Raw genomic sequence first — 20463 nt, 5'->3', positions numbered from 1 at the left:
GGTGCAGGCTCTGGTCTTCAGCCAAGGAGTTTGGAGTGTGGGAGGGGCTCCAGGTTTAGACCAGGGTGGGGGTTTGGGGTCCAGGAGGGGTTTCAAGGTGCAAGCTCTAGGAAGGAGTTTGGGTGCAGGGGGACTCACATCTGGGGCAGGCGGTTGAGAGTAGGAGGAGGCTCAGGGCTGGGACGGGGTTCAGGATGCAGGCTCTGGCTGGGCACCGCTTAACTGAGATGGCTTCTGGGTGGTGGGGCAGTGGGTTTAAGGCAGCTTGCTCCTGCCCTGGCCCTACACCCCTCCTGAAAGCAGCTGGCATGTACAGCAATGGCTCCATGTGCTGCCCCTCATCTACAGGCCCTGAGCCCACATTCTACTGGCCACAGTTCCCCATCACTGATCAATGGGAGCTGCAGGAGCAGTGTCTGCAGGCAATGGCAGCATGTGAATACCCCCTGCTCTGCCTTTCTCAAGGGCTGCAGGGACATGCCAGCCACTTCCAGGAGCAGCAATTACCACTGAGATAATTACTCCAGCCACGACAGGTTAGACATTTGAGAACTCACTCCTCAAAGAATTACATTTAAGCGTAAGAGAGAAATAAAAATGATGAAATGCCCGGACCAGTCAAAAACCAAAAATAACCCACGTTGCAAGCAGTAAAATAAGTAACAACAACCCACGTATGTATTGGGTCAGGAGATGAGAGTAAAGGACAATGTGTGTTTGTGAGAGTGATAGATTTGCATTACCAAGCTCCCTCCATCCCCATCTCTCTGTGTGGAGATGGGGTACAGAAGTGGGAGGAGGGACACCCTGACATCAGCATCCCCCCTTCTCCCTCCCACACCCTGCACAGCAAGCAGGAAGTTTCTAGGGTTGCAGCTCCAAGGCAGAGGTCGGGAGCAGCATGACAGTGAGTGGATGGGTAACTGAAGTGACAGCGCTTGATAGCTTCCTGGCCAAACCAGTCAGGATCCCCTGTCAGAGGCGCCAAGGGCTACCAGTAGATCCCAATCTACTGGTTGGTGACCACTAGTATATATCTTATCTTTATTTTAATAACCATTTCTAACTTGCATGCCTGATTAATTGTACGTCTTAAAATCTCTCACTTTACAGTTAATATACTTCTTTTATTGCTGTATCTAATCCAGAGTGTTTAAGTTAAAGTATCTGAATAACTATTTGGGATAATATAATGGCAGGGTATTACCTTCAAGGAATAATGTATTTAAAATATTTGTACTGTCTAGGGTTTTGTCTTCACTGCCATTTGTTTTGGCAGAAGATATGCAAATCGTGCTCTCATTTGCATATCTTCTGCTGATCCTTTTTGAGGAAGAGTTTTGCCACTAAAAAGCTCTGTGTAGACAGGGCTATTTGTTGGAAAAAACCTTTTTCTCAAGATCCTGTAAACCTCATTTTTTTAGGAATAAGGGAGCTTGTGAAAAAGGGTTTTTCCCCGACAAATGCTTCTGATGTACAGCAGACTATTCAGAACCTGTCGTTTGATGGTCGTGTGTTTTTTCCAGGTAATGCTGATGAAACCTTGCACTTGTTTAATTATTTAATAGCTAACCTATGCTCTCTGGCAGTGTGGAGACACCATTTTGACAACTTGGAGCAGCATCAGCAGTACTTCTTGTAACATTCTTTGGGCAGCCTTTCTCTCTCCAAAGGCAGCAGGACTACCCTAGAAAGGATCATAGATCCAAGCAGCATAGACCCGTTTTTCCTGGGTTTGGCTTGTGGACTCATCCTGCCTCGGAGTCTATCAGGCACTCCTTTTCATTTGTTTGCCCTAGGAAGTGATCCATTTCAGACCTCTATATCCCTGGACTTACCCTTTTGGGGATAGGCTGTCTTATTTTCAAAATATCTGGAAGTGAACTGCCATATACTGCTAGGTCCTAAGCACCATCATGTTGGTCTGACGCAGTATGGCCATTCTGATGTTCTTATGGTACAGTTTGCCTGGTTGCCTCTTTTTCCCTCTCCAAGGGTGTGTCTAGACTACAGGGTTTTGTCGACAGAAGTTTTGTCGACCGATACTGTCGACAAAGCTTCTGTCGACAAAGAGCGTCTAGACGACATCCAGTTCTGTTGACAAAGCAAGCCGCTTTGTCGACATAAAGTGTGGACGCAAAGGACAGTGTAGATGCAATAATGCCTTCTATCGACAGAACTCTGTCGATAAAAGGTGTTATTCCTCGTAGAATAAGGTTTACATATGTTGACAAAACTGCTGAGTTTTGTTGACGTTATGTCAACATAACTCAAAGGCAGTGTGGACGCACGTATCGTTTTGTCGACAAAAGTCCACTTTTGTCGACAAAACCCTGTAGTCTAGACACACCCCAAATGTGGCCAAGGAGAGTTTATCATCCAACTACTAGAGGGGTAGCCGTGTTAGTCTGAATCTGCAAAAGCGACGAGGAGTCCTGTGGCACCTTATAGACTAACTGAAGTGTAGGAGCATAAGCTTTCGTGGGCAAAGACCCACTTCCAACAGAACACCACTGGCCATCACCTATAGTCCCCAGCTAAAACCTCTCCAACGCATCATTAGTGATCTTCAGCCCATCCTGGACAATGATCCCTCGCTCTCACAGGCCTTGGGAGGTAGGCCGGTCCTTGCCCACAGACAACCCGCCAACCTGAAGCATATTCTCACCAGCAACTACACACCGCACCATAATAACTCGAACTCGAACTAAGGAACCAATCCTTGCAACAAACCTCGGTGCCAACTCTGCCCACATATATACACCAGCAACACCATCACAGGACCTAACCAGATCAGCCATACTGTCACTGGTACATTCTCCTGTACATCCACCAACGTAATATATGCCATCATGTGCCAACAATGCCCCACTGCTATATACATCGGCCAAACAGGACAGTCCCTACGTAAAAGAATCAATGGACACAAATCTGATATTAGGAATGGCAACATACAAAAACCTGTAGGGGAACACTTCAATCTGCCTGGACACACAATTGCAGATCTAAAAGTAGCCATCCTGCAGCAAAAAAACTTCAGGACCAGACTTCAAAGAGAAACTGCTGAGCTACAGTTCATCTTTAAGTTCGACACAATCAACTCTGGATTAAACAAAGACTGTGAATGGCTTGCTAACTACAAAAGCAGCTTCTATTCTCTTGGAATTCACACCTCCAGATCAGCTGCTAGAAGTGGGCCTCATCCTCCTTGATTGGATCCACCTGGTCATCTCCAGCCTGATCCTGGCCTGCATATTTATTCCTGCCTCTGGAAATTTCCACTACATGCATCTGACGAAGTGGGTCTTTGCCCACGAAAGCTTATGCTCCTACACTTCAGTTAGTCTATAAGGTGCCACAGGACTCCTCGTCGCTTTCATCCAACTACTGTTTCAAAATATTGGCACAGTTCCTTATGCTATTTCTGGACTCCATATAGTGGTGGATAGTCCAGGGTAAAGTATGCTAAGGTGTTCTCTTCTCTTGCTCCTAACCAACCAGGACTATTGACAACAATGCTTCCTTGATAGGCTAAGGAGCACATCTGGGATTGCTGAGAGTTCAGGGTCTGTGGTCAGAACAGGGAACTTCACCTCATATCAATTTTCTGGAGTTTCTGGCCATTTATAACACACGTGATGCCTTTCCAGATTGCACCTGGAGCTCAGTGGTTCACATTCTTATGGACAATACCATTGCAATGTATTATGCAAACAAACAGGGAGAAGAACATTTGAGGTTGCTGAGTCCAGAAGAAATCAGGCTTTGGTGGTTTTGTATTGGATAGAACATTATTCCAGTGGCCAATCATTTACCCGGGGACATGAATTAACTCATGGATCACCTCAGCAGGAATTTTTCCCTGACTCACGAGTGGTTTCGGAAGCTCAAGGTCCTGAGATTCATCTCTGAAATTTGGGGCATTCCTATAATCAATCTGTTTGCTCTGCAAGACGTGCTGTCTGTTTTGCTCTTGAGGAGGCCTTGTGACCAATGCCTTTTACTTAGGCATGGAACTGGCACTCCTGTATGCTTTTCCAGTCATCCCACAAGTCATCCTCATTGGACCATACCACAGTCATCCTCATTGCTCCAGCATGGTTGAGGCAATGTTGGTTCTCTGACTGTCAAGGCATTATCAGTGGCGAGGAGTCCTGTGGCACCTTATAGACTAACTGAAGTGTAGGAGCATGCATCTGATGAAGTGGGTCTTTGCCCACGAAAGCTTATGCTCCTACACTTCAGTTAGTCTATAAGGTGCCACAGGACTCCTCGCCGCTTTTGCAGATTCAGACTAACATGGCTACCCCTCTGATACAAGGCATTATCAGTGTGGCTTCCAGATCTCTACATCTTCATTCCAACCTCACCAAGCCTCACGACCAGACCTTGCATCCCACATTCAACTTTACACTTCACTGCACCGCTGCTCCATGGTTAAATGCAGAGGAGAAGCAATGTTCAGATCCTGACGGGTTTGACTTAATAGTAGGAAATCTTTTCCCAAATTGACCTATTTGGGCAAATAGAAACACATTTTGGTGTGATCATTGACTTGTGGGGTTCAACCAACGTTGACTGAGATTCTGAGCCTCTTAAAATACTTGGTGGACCTCCAGGGTTCATATCTTGCATTTTGTTGCTTAAAGGTCTATCTGGCTGCAACCTGGGCCCTTTATCCACCCATTCAGGAGGGGACGGTATTTTCAAACACCATTATAACAAGGTTCTTGAAAGGAGCCCGTTTCGCCCTTGCCAGTAAGAGAACTAGTTCTTTGGTAGGATCTCAATATGGTTTTGGCATCTTCTTTCCCTCAGCTGTATGAAGCTGCTTTCCTGATGGCTACAATATCTGAGAGAACAGTGTGAGTTGCAATCTTTGTTGGCAAAGCCTCCTTGTACACAATTCCCTAAAGACAAAGAGACGTTTTAGCTAGACCCTAAATGTTTTATCTAAAGTGGGATCTCAATTTCATCTGAACCAGGCAGTGAATCTATCTGTATTCTGTCCTAAGCTGCATTCAACATTGGAGGAGAAGCAAGATGTCAGGCACTGCTTCACATTTTACCTGAACAGAACTAAACCCCTTTATATTTCACCTCATCTGTGCCATATGCAGACCCGATGAAGGGACAAACAGTCTCTTCACAAGTCATCTCCAGATGGATAACTTTTTGCATCAAGACTGCATATGAAGTAACATGAGCAACACCATCTCAAGCTTACTCTACAAGGGGGCAGAATACCTCAATAGTGCTTTTAAGTCACATTTCAGTATTGGATATATGCAGGACTACCACTTAGTCACCTGTGCATACACTTACCAATCCTTATACTACTACCATAGCATCAAGGGTGGATGTGAACTTGGTGTAACTTGTTTACATAGTACATCTAGAATACGTTATATTTTCGAAAGAGGATATGCAAATTCTGTGGGAATTTGCATATCTTCTTCCGATCGCTTTTTTGAAAGCAGGTCTTTCGAAAGTGAAAGTAGTCTGGACGTGGGTTTTTCGTGGGGAAAAAACCCTTTTTCAAAAAAATGCTCTTCCTTAAAAAAGGAGATTTATGTGGTTTTTCAAAAAAGGGGAGCGGGTTTCCAAAAAAAACCCCATCTCCAGACTACTTTCACTTTCCAAAGACTTACTTTCCAAAAAGCAATTGGAAGAAGATATGCAAATTCCCATGGGAATTTGCATATTCTCTTTCGAAAATAAAACAAAGTCTAGACATGCCCATAGACTCTGGGACCCACCTCCTGTGAGTACTACTTGTGAGTTATCTAAGTGGAATGCAGGGATGCATACACTCGAAGAAGAAACCACCCTCTTTCCCTTCTGCATCAGACACTTGACATTTGGTTTGAAGGAACGAAGATGTGTTGGAAAGGCACCATCTCATATATTGCCAGTGACAGATCTGTGACCATAAGGTATGAGCACTTGTCCACTGTGGTTACTGCTAGACAAAATTCTCTCCCTCTGCTATGCTGGGTGCACACATACCTACGTAGAACACACATCTGCCTCACATTTGGAAGAACCATAGTTATACTTAGCAACCATTAATTTGTTGCTGTTGTGAGCCAATAGAGTAGGAGGATCTTTTTAATCTTGCCCAAGTTTCCAACCTTTCTTCATTCTTCTCCCACAGAAATGGCTTATAGGAGCATACAGACAACTGCAGGCACAAATCCATGTCTGCCATGATATAATACCACTGACAAATCAGGCCCTTTCACAGTTTACTGTGGTATGCAACTGCCTTTGTGCCTTCTAATCTGACAATATGTACAGCGGGTTACTAACATACCTATCCTATCTAAGCATTTGTAAAGTACCCAGCTCAGTGGTATTTGAGGATTCACAGATCTGCTACATCATTCATTCTGGGTTTTTCAAGTGAAATTTTCTAAACTACCGAGGATTAATGTTTAGTGTGTTTGTATTGTGTTATGTTAGCTAAAGCATTCAAAGCTGTCATTAATCTAATAGCATTTGGAATGTATGTGATTCAATATTAACTACATGTGCATATAGAAAATATTTATGAGGGCTACCTTGCAGAAGGCCAATTTGCTCTGATTCTGAGACTTGCTCAATATCAACTTCTGGGTCCTGAAGTAAAAAACCTAGAAAGAAACCCAAAGGAAAAGATATTAACAACTTTTAGTTATTAAGTCTCTATAAAACACAGCTGAGAGCCCTGAGTGGAGTGGTTGTCAGTGTATCAAGGATAAGAAAATGAAATAAGAAATTTCAACAACTATCTAATACTGTACAAGGAAGTAATCTTATACTTATCAAACCTTCCTTAAGGGAAATATGGAAAGGATATCTGGGAACTCCTTCTTTTGTCAGACTTTTTGTTCATTTTTCATTTTACTTAAGTAATTTAGAAATGAGGTTGAAAGAAGCCTTTTCAAACTCTTCATTTTAATCTAACCATGTAGAATTTTTTGCTTTGATTGGATCCTGAGAATATAACTCCAAAATTTGGACTTAAAGATTTAGTGGATATAAGATCTATATCTAGCAGCAGTTCAAATAGCCTTTTCTAACACTGACCTAATACTTTTACATTCAATAGTACAGAAGCTGAAACATTGGAAACAGTCTTGTAGAATGTATAAAGAATTCTTGACTTAAAATCTGAACATATTGTGACAAAAGCATGCTGAGGGAAAAAAAGATGGAAATCTACTAACTTCTAAAAATTCTTATGTTACTTCTAGAAAAAAAGTATGATCTTAACAAACATTTTACTCATGCTATGATCCAATGAAATATGCAACCATTAGTTGGTATTGTTAGGATAATGCCCTTAGATTCTCTGTAAAGTATGATCCTGAACTGATAGAATCATAGCATTACAGTACTGCTAATAATTTCCTTTTGAGTCACTACTCGCTTGCAGTGCAAATGACCATTGAGAATTTAAAAGCTCCTGAGGTGTTTTCACTTTTTGAGGGGAACTATTGACCCTCCTTTTCCCCAAATTTAATATTGTGCTCTGGTAAGGCAAGAATGTCACAATTTAAAAACCCTACTATCTCTGAAAATTCTTCTACTTCTGCAGTGGCTGACAGCTTTCCACTAAGTAAATCAGATTAAAAAAACAGTATCACATAAAATCCTATTCAGATTCTTGAAGACTCTCAATATTCCTGTTTTCCTTCCCTTCAAAATACTGCCAGGCTGTTTGAAGACTACAGGGCTGTGTCTAGACTGGCAAGTTTTTCCTCATTTTGCAGAAAAACTTGCCAGCTGTCTACACTGGCCGCTTGAATTTCCGCAAAAGCACTGACGATCTCATGTAAGATCGTCAATGCTTTTCCGGAAATACTATGCTGCTCCTGTTTGGGCAAAAGTCTTTTTCCGAAATATTTTTGCGCAAAAGGGCCAGTTTAGACAGCACAGTAGTGTTTTCCGCAAAAAAGCCCCAATTGCGAAAATGGCGATTAGGGCTTTTTTGCAGAAAACTGCATCTAGATTGGCCATGGACGCTTTTCCACAAAAAGTGCTTTTGCGGAAAAGCATTCTGCCAATCTAGACGTGCTTTTCCGAAAATGCTTTTAACAGAAAAGTTTTCCGTTAAAAGCATTTTCAGAAAATCATGCCAGTGTAGACGTAGCCCAGAGGTTCAACCTGTAGGATTTATTAAAGCATTTAAAACATCTTATTTAACCTTAGTCATCTGGACTCTAAATCAAATTCTGCCTAGTCTACAGGTGAAAATGAATCTTACAATGGAGCAGTATGGATCAGATTACTAGAGGTTAGACAAACATATAGTAGGTGAATGATGGGTATGAAAGACAGTTTGGAAGATGACTTTCTCTTTTAAATTATACAGGATAGTTCAAAAAGCCTATAGAAAGATTTTTGTTCTGTATTAAATTCTAGAATATTTTTCCTTAAGAGGAGGTTCTTTCTTTAGAGATAATCTGAAATATTTTTTGATCTGAAAAATATATGCTAAAGAGAAAAGTTTACTCACCATCTTCTAAATACTCAGAAATTGGTTGTAAGCCTGGAAATGTGTGTTGCAGGTTTTCCATACAATCTAGAAATTGCTCATGGGCCAATTCTCCCTTTTGAAGCACTGTTTCAATCAGTGTCACAATTAGCTTCCGTGGATCATTTATTTGACTCAGTGCAAAGTATTCCCTTTGTGTAATGAGGAGATGGGAATCTAAAGCACTCAAGACGGCCTCTGGATCTCTTTGAAGAACAGCTGTTAGTTTTCTTTGGGCCTTTTGTATAATCTCTGAGGGCTTCTCCTTGGCAGCCATTACTTCCCCGTCACAAGAACTGGAATGAAACAACAATAACTACAAAAGTTAACTACAGAAGGAGCATTCTAAGACAGATCACATTCAGAAGTCAACCTTTACAACCATAAAGGGTAGAAAAATACTTTTTTAAATGGAAGCTTTCATTCTGAAGAGATTGTAAATAGCACAGAGCCATGGTTCTGAAGGTTTAGGTTTAATTTGCACTGGTGACTGTGGTGTGGTGTGGAACAACAACCCACTTAGAATGTGAATTCCTCTGGATGTCAGACCTCGGCATGAGCTTTACATTAGGCCTAGTTTACACTTAACATTTTGGTTGATATAGCTACGCTGCTCAGGGGTGTGAAAAATTTGCAAATTCACACCCCTAGGGTATGTCTACACTACCGCGTTATTTCAAAATAACTAATTTCAAAATAGTTATTTCAGAATATCTTATTTTAAAATAACACGTCTACACACAAAATGCATTTCGAAATAGCTTTTTGCTATTTCAAAATAGCACGTCCACACTGATTGGACGCTGAATCGCATTTAAGGCCAGCTGAAACTGGTTCCAGCAGGGCATCAGGTCAGAAGTTACCTTGTGGCCAGGGCAGCCAGCAGGACACCCTGGGAAGGGCTGGAGGCCCCCTATTTCGAAATAAGAGTCTACACAGCGCTTATTTCGAAATAGCAATTTCGAAATTGGCGCTATTCCGCATGGAATGAGGTTTACCAATTTCAAAATAAACCCTCCGCTATTTTGAATTAATTTTGAAATAGCAGTTGGCTTGTGTAGACACTAGGAAAGTTATTTCGAAATAATGGCTGTTATTTTGAAATAACTTTGCTGTGTAGACATACCCTAAGTAACTTAGCTCTTCTGACTAACCCATGGTATAGATAGAAGTGGGTGGAATAATGCTTCTATTGACCATGGCTCTAGGAGGTGGAAATCCAACAGCAAAGGAAAAATCCTTTCTATCTCTGTAGGCTGTCTCTACACTGTGGGGTTACTGCAGTATAGCTGTGATACCTACGCTATGCCTTTTTAGTCTCTGTAGTGTAGACATGGCCTACCATGGAGGAGTTGTATGTAAAATACCATCTAAGCACACTGTCTCTCACAACTGGCTTCAGTAATGCTAAGATTCTGTTAAGAGCTAATAGTTCATTACACTCAAAAAAGAGAGTGCTGAAAGTGCCAGATATGATTTTAGTTCATGAATTTTATTTCCGTGTGCATGTGGCCATGGGTCCATTATTCTAAGATGAACAAAACAGAGCCCGTGGATTCAAGTTTGTGTTCTGAAATAGGTGTCAGTAGGTATGAGAGAGCCTTGTGTGTAAGTGGTGCCAATGATTACAATAGGTATTTCCATTTCTCCCATTCTTATTTTCCTATCTGGGAATTAAGCGCCTTTGTGCATCTTTCTGAAGAGGCAAGAATTCCTAAAGATGTGCATATCATGCGTCTTTCCCAACCATCTCCCGTTGATGTCGGTGAAATAGCTCTTGTGATCCACCAGTGCCTGCAGCACCATGGAGAAGTACTGCTTGTGGTTGATGTACTCTGAGGCAAAGTGGTCAGGGACCAAGATGGGGAGGGAACCCCATCACAGCGAAGTCATCCACTATGGTATCCACGTTTCTCAGAATCAAAACCCTCCGTAGCAGAATGGTATTGATCGCCTTGGCTCCTTGTTTGAGAATAGTTCCCAGTGTAGATTTCCCCAGTCTGAACTGATTCCCCATTAACTGGTAGCTGTCTGAAATTGCAAGCTTCCATAGGGCAGTTGGGTCTACAGAGTGGGTCTCATTCGGGTATTCTGGTGCCTCAGTGCGGGGAAAAGCCATTCGCAATGTTTCAAGCATATGGCCTTGCGCATTCAGAAGTTCTGCAGCCATTGCTGATTGTCCCATCTCTGCATCACAATGCGGTCCCACCAGTCTGAGCTTGTCTCATGGCGCCAGAACTGGTATTGCACTGTGTCCATATAATTGACTGGTGGCTGTGCAAGGATCAACACCAAGCCATGCATGAACTGCTCGCCCATACCACACCACGCTTCATCCTCTTCCTGGCAGGGTGACATGCATGCATTCTCCAAGTACTGCGCCATTAGGTGCACCATGACACACATGAAGGTGACAATGGTTTCCTGCAAAACAGGCTCCATGCTCATGCTGCTCTGGCATCTGCACAGGTGACAAGGACCTCAAAAGGTGCGAACATACTGCCTCCCCTTTAACTCACATAAGGGGGAGGGACTAAATGAGTGCATTGTGGGATGCTGGGGACATGAGCCCCTAACCACACAGCTTGGGTCTCAGTGGCCACCAGGAGCATATCCCAGACTGCAATCTACCCATGGTGCCTCACTCTGAATCTATAGTAGGTTCCTTAAAGGTGACACTCTATTGTGGACAACATTTGATTCTTCCCCGTAGTGAGGGCATGGACCTTCAACTTCTCCAATTCAGGTGCCCCAAAATTGACCATATTAGAGTTGATCTTACCTTGTAATGTAGACGTGCCTGAATGTTTTTGTAGACAGAGACAGAGGCAGGACTGAGAATGCCTGTTCTACTCTCCTAACCCTGCTCTGCAGATATTTCCCACTTCGCTCACAAGTTGCACTATGTTTACATAACTTAAAGTAGTTGGCTGATCCAAAGGTAAGCGAAGTGAGTGGGAGTTCTCCATTCATAGCAGTCAGCTGTGGTTCAGGCCCTAAATCACAAATATCTCCTTTCAAATCGATGTAGCCACACTGGTGAAAAATCATTGTAAGAGCAAGATCAGGCCACCTGTCTCAAGTGTGGTAACTGGGACTTAGGGCTTTGGTTCAGTGGAAAAAGGTCTGTTCAACCACAGATAAGAATGATCCAGTGCTGGAGATTTCCATGGAAATAGCATCTAAATCTCGAGTCATGAAGAATAACAGGTAGACACGGTGGGCAAGGTGACACCTTTTATATCTACTGTGCATCCAGTGAAAGATATTACTTCACCCACCTTGCTTCTCCAAAATCCCGGGACTAGCACAGCTACAGCTACACTGCATACAATGACAGGTAGTTATTACCCATCACCACTGTTGCAAGCTGGTCCAGTCCTGCTCTCCGACTGGACATCAGTGTGTTGTGATGGGCTCCCACATGCTGCTAAGGTCTTTTGGTTTGGCGAGTGATTGATTGCTGTTCCTCCCCAGGTGCAGAACCTGTGCCTGACAGCCCTCTTGACAATGGGTCCCTACAGTCTGAATGTCTACACCCCAACACTAATGCCACAGCCCTCCCAAGCTCCCCAGTTTGCTTAGACACATTTCCTCCTCAGTCCCACTGGCTGTGTGAGCTCTGGTTTCCTAGCTGGACCCTTCAAAGGAAAATCAAATATATATATATAGGCTCAGCAAAGGAATTTCTGAAACACATACATTTGACCCATAAAATGGACAAAAGAGTTACATCTATGAAAAACAATAAACTCTTGGATGTAAGCCCTCTTCCTCCCACCAGCCAGACTGGTCTCACCACATCTGATGAAGTGGGTCTTTGCCCACGAAAGCTTATGCTCCTACACTTCAGTTAGTCTATAAGGTGCCACAGGACTCCTCGTCGCTTTTGCAGATTCAGACTAACACGGCTACCCCTCTGATACTTGTCACCTTCTTTTGTGAGTCTCAGGGTTTAGCCCAAGGTTTTAGCCAAGGGCCTCATGTCTCTTCCATCCCTCCTTTTAAGGCTAACGCTTCAACTCTTCACCTGGTCATTCCAGACCTTCCCAATACCCTCACTATGGAAGTACATGGAAAGTAGTGAAATCACTGTTAGGAAGGAACTGTATTATCAGCAGGGGCATTTCTGAATATTGCAAAAGATCACCTTTCTAGATTAAAATCTCTATTGATATTTTTTCGTATCCTATTGGGTTATAGAGATTTATCATAAGGGGACAAATTCTGAGTGCCTTTCTCAGTTTATACTCCATCTTCACTCAGGGAATCTCTCAGTTTCTAAATCAAGATTGGATGTTTTCCTAAAAGATATGCTCCAATTCAAACAGTTGCATAAATTATTGCAGGAAAATTTTATGGACTGTGCTATACTGGTCTAACTAGTGATCACAATGGTCCCCTTTGGTCTTACATTATTCGAATATCTGAATTAAATCAGTTAGGTAAAATCTGAAAAAGGATTTCAGGTTTTAGCCCACTTTATTTTGGTTAGAATAAATAAAACAAAGTTCCTACCTTCCACGCAGCCTTCGAATCAAGAGAGAAGTAAGGCGTCTGCTGCAAGTGAAGTTTCTGATTTGTTTTCTTTATGCCAAGAGAGGGAAGGTGGAGGAAACAAAACTGAAAGTAAATTCCTTTGAAAGCAGCCATGTGGACACCTTCCTGAAATTCTTGCCAGGTGACAAGAAAAGAATGTCCAACAAAAATAGACATGAAAATGTCAAAATGATCCTCCTCACAAATGAGACTGAAACCTGGTTTTCAATAGGACAGTACCTGTAAGAAATGTAAATTCCTTTCCCCCCCTCCCCTTGTGTACACTACAAAGATACCAACCTGCATCATAAAATATATCGGAGGGGATAATCTAGCACTAATAACCATAAGTGTTATTTACCAAACATCAAGAGGTTTGTAATGAAGTTGTGTGAGCATTTTTACTTTTAAAGCTTCAGCTTTAGGGGTCATGGGATTACAGGAGAATCTCATCTTTCAGTTTGTTTAAAAATACATTTCTAGCTCTCAGGTTTGTACAGAAAAGCACGAGAACTTCTGAAAGAAAGAAAGAAAGAAAGAAAGAAAGAAAGAAAGAAAGAAAGAAAGAAAGAAAGAAAGAAAGAAAGAAAGAAAGAAAGAAAGAAAGAAAGAAAGAAAGAAAGAAAGAAAGAAAGAAAGAAAGAAAGAAAGAAAGAAAGAAAGAAAGAAAGAAAAGCTCACATCAGATCAAATAGCAGAAGGAAATTAATATTATTTTAATTTTATAAATCACAGATTATTATTCCAATTTAATGATTTTGAGGGTCCGGGTTCATGTTCTGTAAGAGTTGGCTTTGGTAAGACTGTGGCAAGTTCCTCACCCAGAGCTGGGTTCAATATCTAGGGCCGTGTCCAGACTCAGGGGTTCTTTCGAAAAAAGTAGCCTTTTTTCGAAAGAACTTCCCCTGCGTCCAGACTCAAGCCGCGTTTTCGAAATTATTTCGAAAGAACGCAGCTTTTCTTTCGATGGCGGTAAACCTCATTTCACGAGGAAGAACGCCTTCTTTCGAAAGTTCCTCTTTCGAAAGAAGGCGTTCTTCAATGTAAATAGGGCTTCCTCGAAAGAGAGCATCCAGACTCGCTGGGTGCTCTCTTTCGAAAAAGCGGCTTGCTCTTTCGAAAGATCCGCCTGCAGTCTAGACGCGATCTTTCGAAAGAGGCTCTTTCGAAAGATGCTTTCGAAAGAGCCTCTTTCGAAAGAAGCCTGCAGTCTAGACATAGCCTAGGAGTACCTTTTCATCCATCCAACACAGCACTGGCTCAAGCCCCTACCCAGTAACCTGGGAAATTCACACAACACCCTTGGGTGCCTCTGAGTCAATGCTTCCCCATTCACAAGCACAGAGTCTGAGCATGGAAAAGAAACTTTTAATAAAAGGGGAGGGAAGTAACTTGGTATTAACTTGGGAAAACACCACAACCAAAGTTCATAACAAAACCACAAGTAAACGTCCCAGCTCAAGCAGGTTGGGTGGTGTCCTTTTCCTCTCAGGCTCTCATGACCAGCAATGTAAATGTCCCCAACTCCTGTCTGCACGCCACTTGGTCACTGCCCTTGTTCAGGGCAGACCAGAGTTCAGAGGTGCATCTGCAGCGTGCACCTCCCAATCTGAGTGGGGGGAGAGGAAAGGCAGGACGCACCTTATCGGAGCACTTGCCATCCACCCACTCGCTGCTGCCTGGCACCACTCTGCTGGGCATTCATCACCCCTTGCTGCTGCTGCTCTACTGACTGCTCCTCACGCCTGTCCATCAGCCACCCCTCACTGCCGCTGTTCTGCTACTCACGCCCCTCCCTCACCACCCTGCCTGCTCTCAGCCCAAAGCACAGTCCAGCCATAAGAGAGTCCAGCAGCCACTGGGGTTATTTATATACATAAGAGACTCCTTATGGAGCCTTTCTTTAGCTCTGTCATTGGGACCGTGGGGAGAAACGAGTTGAACCAGTCTTATGGCTCATGCCTGGAGGGCATGCAGCCTGCTGACTCACCTTCCTCCCCAGCTCAATCACAGGGCTCTGGAAGGCAAGTCTCTGGCCAACCAACTGACAGTTTCTCTCGTTTGAACTGAGTTAAACACAGACTGACTTTTCTTCATTCCCAATAACTGCAAGCAATGGTGGTCATATCTTACAATTCCTGCATTTAATGGTAATGTAGTTTGTGACCCCACAACAGCCCAACTGGTTACAATGGGCAAAACACCATTGTAACAGTTGAATATCTAGCAGGCCTAAACAAACTGAGTGAACTAATCACATGCAAGATTCCTTTCCCATTTGATCGGGCTATAATGGAAGCATTGATTCAGACCCTGCTTACATACTTTTTTAGCCATTACAACTGACTTTTAATTTGGAGGGATGTTGAACATTGTGGTTAACAAAGAATTGCCTGGTTTGATTCCAAAAGGAAAAATGCACCAACATTTGAAAATGAAGTGGCCACCTCACCATGCCGGGGCTAGTGCCTCAGCCAGGAGTGAAGAAGATAGCACCTCTCAGAGGAGTAAAAGAAAATGGAGGGAGCTATGTTTCCTCTGTTTAGGGACATCATACTGACAGGAATGGTGTCTTTAATCAAATGCAGAGTAAAAGCTTAGTAAGAGGGGACATGCTGTCTGGACTTGTCCCAGTACATGGCACACTGAAAGATTCACTGAAAGGAAGGTGTCAGTGTCTACAAGTAGGAGCCATCAAGGCAGTTCTGTGATTGTGGAGGAGTTGAGCTCAGAAGCAGATCGTCCCCAGATGAAAGGATGCAGGAGATGGTCCATTTCATGTGTTGTGGAAGTGAACAGACATATCGTCACCCTCATTCACAGAGGTTCTTAAACCTCATTGAACCATGACCCGCTTCTGACAACCAAAATTGCTTCACAACCCCAAGCCAGGGGACCGAAGTCTGAGCCAGCCTGAGACCTACCGCCTCAGATGGAGAAAGTCAAAGCATGAGCCCCCTCCCCCCCAGCTGTTTCAGAAGAGGTGTTATTCCTCTTGCAGTAAGGTTTACAGAATTCAGAATAAGCCGTCGGTTATTTTGAATGTATGTAGAAATAACAGAATTGCTGTGTAGCCTCTCACACTGTTAGTTCGGAATAACGCTTGTTATTCCAAAATAGCACCGCTGTGTAGACACACCCCAAGATATCATTTCCATTTGAAAGGCCACTTCTTTAACAGGAGTGTTGTGTGCAAGACCCGAGAAGTCATTCTTCCGCTCTATTCTGAGCTGGTTAGGCCTCAGTTGGAGTATTGTGTCCAGTTTTGGGCACCGCAGTTCAAGAAAGATGTGGAGAAATTGGAGAGGGTCCAGAGAAGAGCAACAAGAATGATTAAAGGTCTAGAGACCATGACCTATGAAGGAAGACTGAAGGAATTGGGTTTGTTTAGTTTAGAAAAGAGAAGATTGAGGGGTGACATGATAGCCGTTTTCAGGTATCTAAAAGGGTGTCATATGGAGGAGGGAGAAAACTTGTTCATCTTGGACTCTGAGGATAGAACAAGAAGCAATGGGCTTAAACTGCAGCAAGGGAGGTTTAGGTTGGACATTAGGAAAAAGTTCCTAACTGTCAGGGTGGTCAAACACTGGAATAAATTGCCCAGGGAGGTTGTGGAATCCCCATCTCTGGAGATATTTAAGAGCAGGTTAGATAAATGTCTATCAGGGATGGTCTAGACAGTACTTGGTCCTGCCATGGGGGCAGGGGACAGGACTCGATGACCTCTCGAGGTCCCTTCCAGTCCTAGCATTCTATGATTCTATGATTGCTCCTTTTGAAGTGCCAACTGCTTTCCCCTTCCTCTCTCAGAACAGCTTTTGTTTTGCCTCCCCAGTGACCCTGCTTCTTGTGCTTTCTTGTGTTTAATCGTAGTATCTCTTTTTTTTCTCTCGTTTTCCCATGCTAAAGTGCGTGCCCAGCCCCCCCATAGTACTATCACTGCATGTTTGTGTTTGCAAGTATTTTATGTCATGTCGAAGATACTGTAACCACAATGCATGCATGGGAAAAACCACCTGAAAAAAATAGCACAAGTGCTGAATCAATGTTCTGGCCAAGATGACTCCGACATGACTGTGTATATGATGTTGATCTAAAGTGTGTAGTGTATCTGTGTAACCTGCCGAGGAGTCAGCTGTGTTATTGGTTCTCTTTGCCAAGCTGCAGGGCCCCAGGAAGTTTCTGTGGCAGGTATGGCCCATGTTATTTATTAACAAATAAAATGTGCAGAATTTTGCAGAATGTTCAAGTATTGTGCATGGAATTGTAAATTTGATGCAGAATTCCCTCAGGAACATGGGAGTAGGAGGGGGGTGCTGGACAGTGAGGGGTGGTCTGAGGGCGGGGGGTGCTATGCAGTTGTGGTGGAAGGTCAGTGGAGGGGTCTCTAGGCAGCGGGTGCCGGGCATAGCAGGTATGGGGGAGTTGGATAGGGTCAGCGGAAAGTCTCAACGAGGGGATGCTGGGCATAAGGATCTGTGGGCGAGGGGGTGCTGAGCATAAGGGCAGGGCACTGGGAAGGGGTGCAGGTCACTCCCCAGGTTCAAGGGGCATGCTGGCAGCACAGGTCCAGGCAGGTCAGTGTGCAGCTGGCAGTTGCGTGTTTATAAACAGCACCCTTGTGCTGGCTGAGCGGTGCCACATCCGCTACTATGTGCCTCATTGCCCCCAGTGGACCTCTCTCACTGAGGACCACCTCCCCTGCCATGCCCTATTCCCTCAAAAGGGGCATTCAGACATGTTTGGTGCCAGGCCCACAAGAAGTTAAACCGGCCCTGCTATAATTTGTCAACGTGATCTTCTTTCACTATGAAAGAATTCATTTCATTGTTAGACAAGCTTTAAACTTCCGGAAGCTTTTAGTTGACCGAGCTCCTTTGTTTGCTCATAGCTTTTATTAGCTCATAGTGAATATCATAATTCATAGAATGTTTTCTCCCACAGTTCTTCAAACTTTTTCATGTTCCTTGTGGTCTAGTCTTTGGTTTCTATTTCTGCGTTCTTCCAAGAGTCTGTCAGCTTTCTTTTCTATTGTTTTCATGTCATCAGCCTTAATAAAGAAATTAAGGTTTCCTTTGTGATTTTAATTTGGCCTATGATGATACAGTTTTAAATGATGACACATACTATATTTTTCAAGGACCCCTACCTCACTGAGTGCACAGCATGGATTATGTGCATTGAACGGTTATCATTTGAACATAGTTTTTGTTCTTCTCATTCAGTAATTGACTTAATGCCTTGTTCACTGTACACTATCCAAATGGAGAACTGAATACAGAAATAATTTACTCCTGCTCTTTTTGATGGAGTCCATCAAAATATTGAGTGCTTCATAAAAAACATTAGTGATCATCCCTCTGAGGCGGGGAATTCATCTATACCCACATTTTACATCTGAGAGAAGAAGCACAATGCGTAAGGACAAAATGAGCAATTCTCCATTAATCTGGGGGGGGCCTAATTTGAGATTTCTATTACTATTAATTATTTGCATTACGTTTGCACTTAGAAACAAAAAGATGGTAACAATAGAGGTGGAGACCTGCTAGACACAATCCAGAAAGGTCACCTCTGGCTTGAGGACTTTACCTGAAATAAGAGCTAGGATGAAAAATAGGATTTGCAATAACTTTGTTTGGTATATTAGGCTTAGCTGTCGTGAACTTATTCATAAATGATCTGGAGAAAGAGGTAAGCAAAGAGGTGGTAAAGTTTGCAGATGATACCAAACTGTTTAGGATAGTCAAGACAGAAGCAGACGGTGAGGGACTCCAAGAAGATCTCACTAAACTGAGTGATAGGGCAACAAAATGGCAAATGAAATTTAATGTGGATAAGTGTAAAGTAATGCACATCGGGAAAAATAACCCCAACTATATGTATAGTATGATGGGGGCTAATTTGGCTACGACAAATCAGGAAAGAGATCTTGGAGTTATCATGGATAGTTCTCTGAAAACTTCCATGCAGTGTGCAGCAGAGGTCAAAAAGGCAAATAGGATGCTAGGAATTATTAGGAAAGGGATAGAAAATAAGACCCAGAATATCTTACTGCCCCTGTATAAAACTATGGTACGCCCACATCTTGAATACTGTGTACAGATGTGGTCTCCTCACCTCAAAAAAGATATTTTGGCCTTGGAAAGGGTTCAGAAAAGGGCAACTAAAATGATTAGGGGTTTGGAACGGGTCCCATATGAGGAGAGGTTAAAGCGACTGGGACTTTTCAGTTTAGAAAAGAGGAGACTGAGGGGGGATATGATAGAGGTCTATAAAATCATGAGTGGTGTGGAGAGGGCAGATAAAGAAAAGTTATTTATTAGTTCTCATAACAGAAGAACTAGAGGACACCAAATGAAATTAATGGGTAGCAGGTTTAAAACAAATAAAAGTTCTTCTTCACACTGCGTGTAGCCAACCTGTGGAACTCCTTGCCAGAGGAGGCTGTGAAGGCAAGGACTATAAGAGAGTTTAAAGAGAAGCTAGAAAGCCTTTTATGGACCTAACCTCCATGAAATTATTAGCCAGGGGGATAGAATTGGTTTGTCAGAGGCTGGAGAGAGATGGCAGGAGACAAATCGCTTGATCGTTGTCTTCGGTCCACCACCTCTGGGGTACCTGGTGCTGGCCACTGTCGGCAGACAGGCTACTGGGCTGGATGGACCTTTGGTCTGACCCAGTACGGCCGTTCTTATGTTCTTATGTTTTGTTTTATTAATAACTTACTTTGATCTATCAGCGATTGCTTGCAACCAATTAAGTCCTGCTTTTAATACTTAATAAAATCACTTTTGTTTATTAATAAAACCAGTGTAAATAATTGTTACCAGTGGGGAGAGCAAAGCTGTGCAAATCTCTATTTCATTGATAAAGGGAACAAACACATGATGATTTTGCTCTGTACAAATGTTATACAGAGCGAGATGGATTTATCTGGGGTGCTGCTCCTGGAAGCTGACAAGTCCCTATAGCTGACCCCTCCCAGACCTGAGCTGGTTCAGTGTCTGTGTTACTCAGTTGTGGACTGTCACCCAAATTTGTGCCTTTGCTGAGGCAGACGAGAGGTTCTGACCCAGTGGGACTGGGTGGTGGGGCACCCACAGGGCAGGTAGGCAGGCTCAGTGTTATGATCAGCCCAGGAGGTGACAGTCTCCAGGGGAACCCTGTGACCCAACTTGTCAGAGTGGCATCCTTAGAACGCCTGAGTGACCGGCGGCACCAGAGCGGAGCCAGCGGCTCGGGATCTTTCTGAAGAGAGCCCACCCCCAGAGCAGCTACAAAACAACCCGAGTCCGTGTTGGGAAAAGCTGTTTGGAAACACCCCAGCGAAGCAGCCCACAGAAGAACTGCTATAGAAGAAGAAGTGTCGGAGCTGAAGCTTTGCCACCCTGCCTGTTGTT

At 43.3% G+C, this 20463-nt stretch overlaps 1 protein-coding gene across 1 annotated transcript in view; it reads right to left on the bottom strand.

The window, feature by feature from the left end:
- The window catches only part of LOC112544609 (interferon-induced very large GTPase 1-like), a 33817-nt gene that overhangs the window by 6801 nt on the left and 6553 nt on the right, over positions 1 to 20463 (bottom strand). The window contains exons 2-3 of the mRNA XM_075928623.1: positions 8504 to 8817; positions 6564 to 6635 (exon numbers count right to left, since the gene is read on the bottom strand). Coding sequence (XP_075784738.1) covers positions 6564 to 6635; positions 8504 to 8798 — 367 coding nt within the window. The 5' untranslated portion in view covers positions 8799 to 8817. The remainder of the gene's footprint in view (positions 1 to 6563; positions 6636 to 8503; positions 8818 to 20463) is intronic.

Source organism: Pelodiscus sinensis, chromosome 4 (genome assembly GCF_049634645.1).
Source record: "Pelodiscus sinensis isolate JC-2024 chromosome 4, ASM4963464v1, whole genome shotgun sequence".
NCBI lineage: Eukaryota > Metazoa > Chordata > Testudines > Trionychidae > Pelodiscus > Pelodiscus sinensis.
Note: the sequence above shows the minus strand (reverse complement) of the source record. Positions and strands in the feature narration are given on the sequence as shown.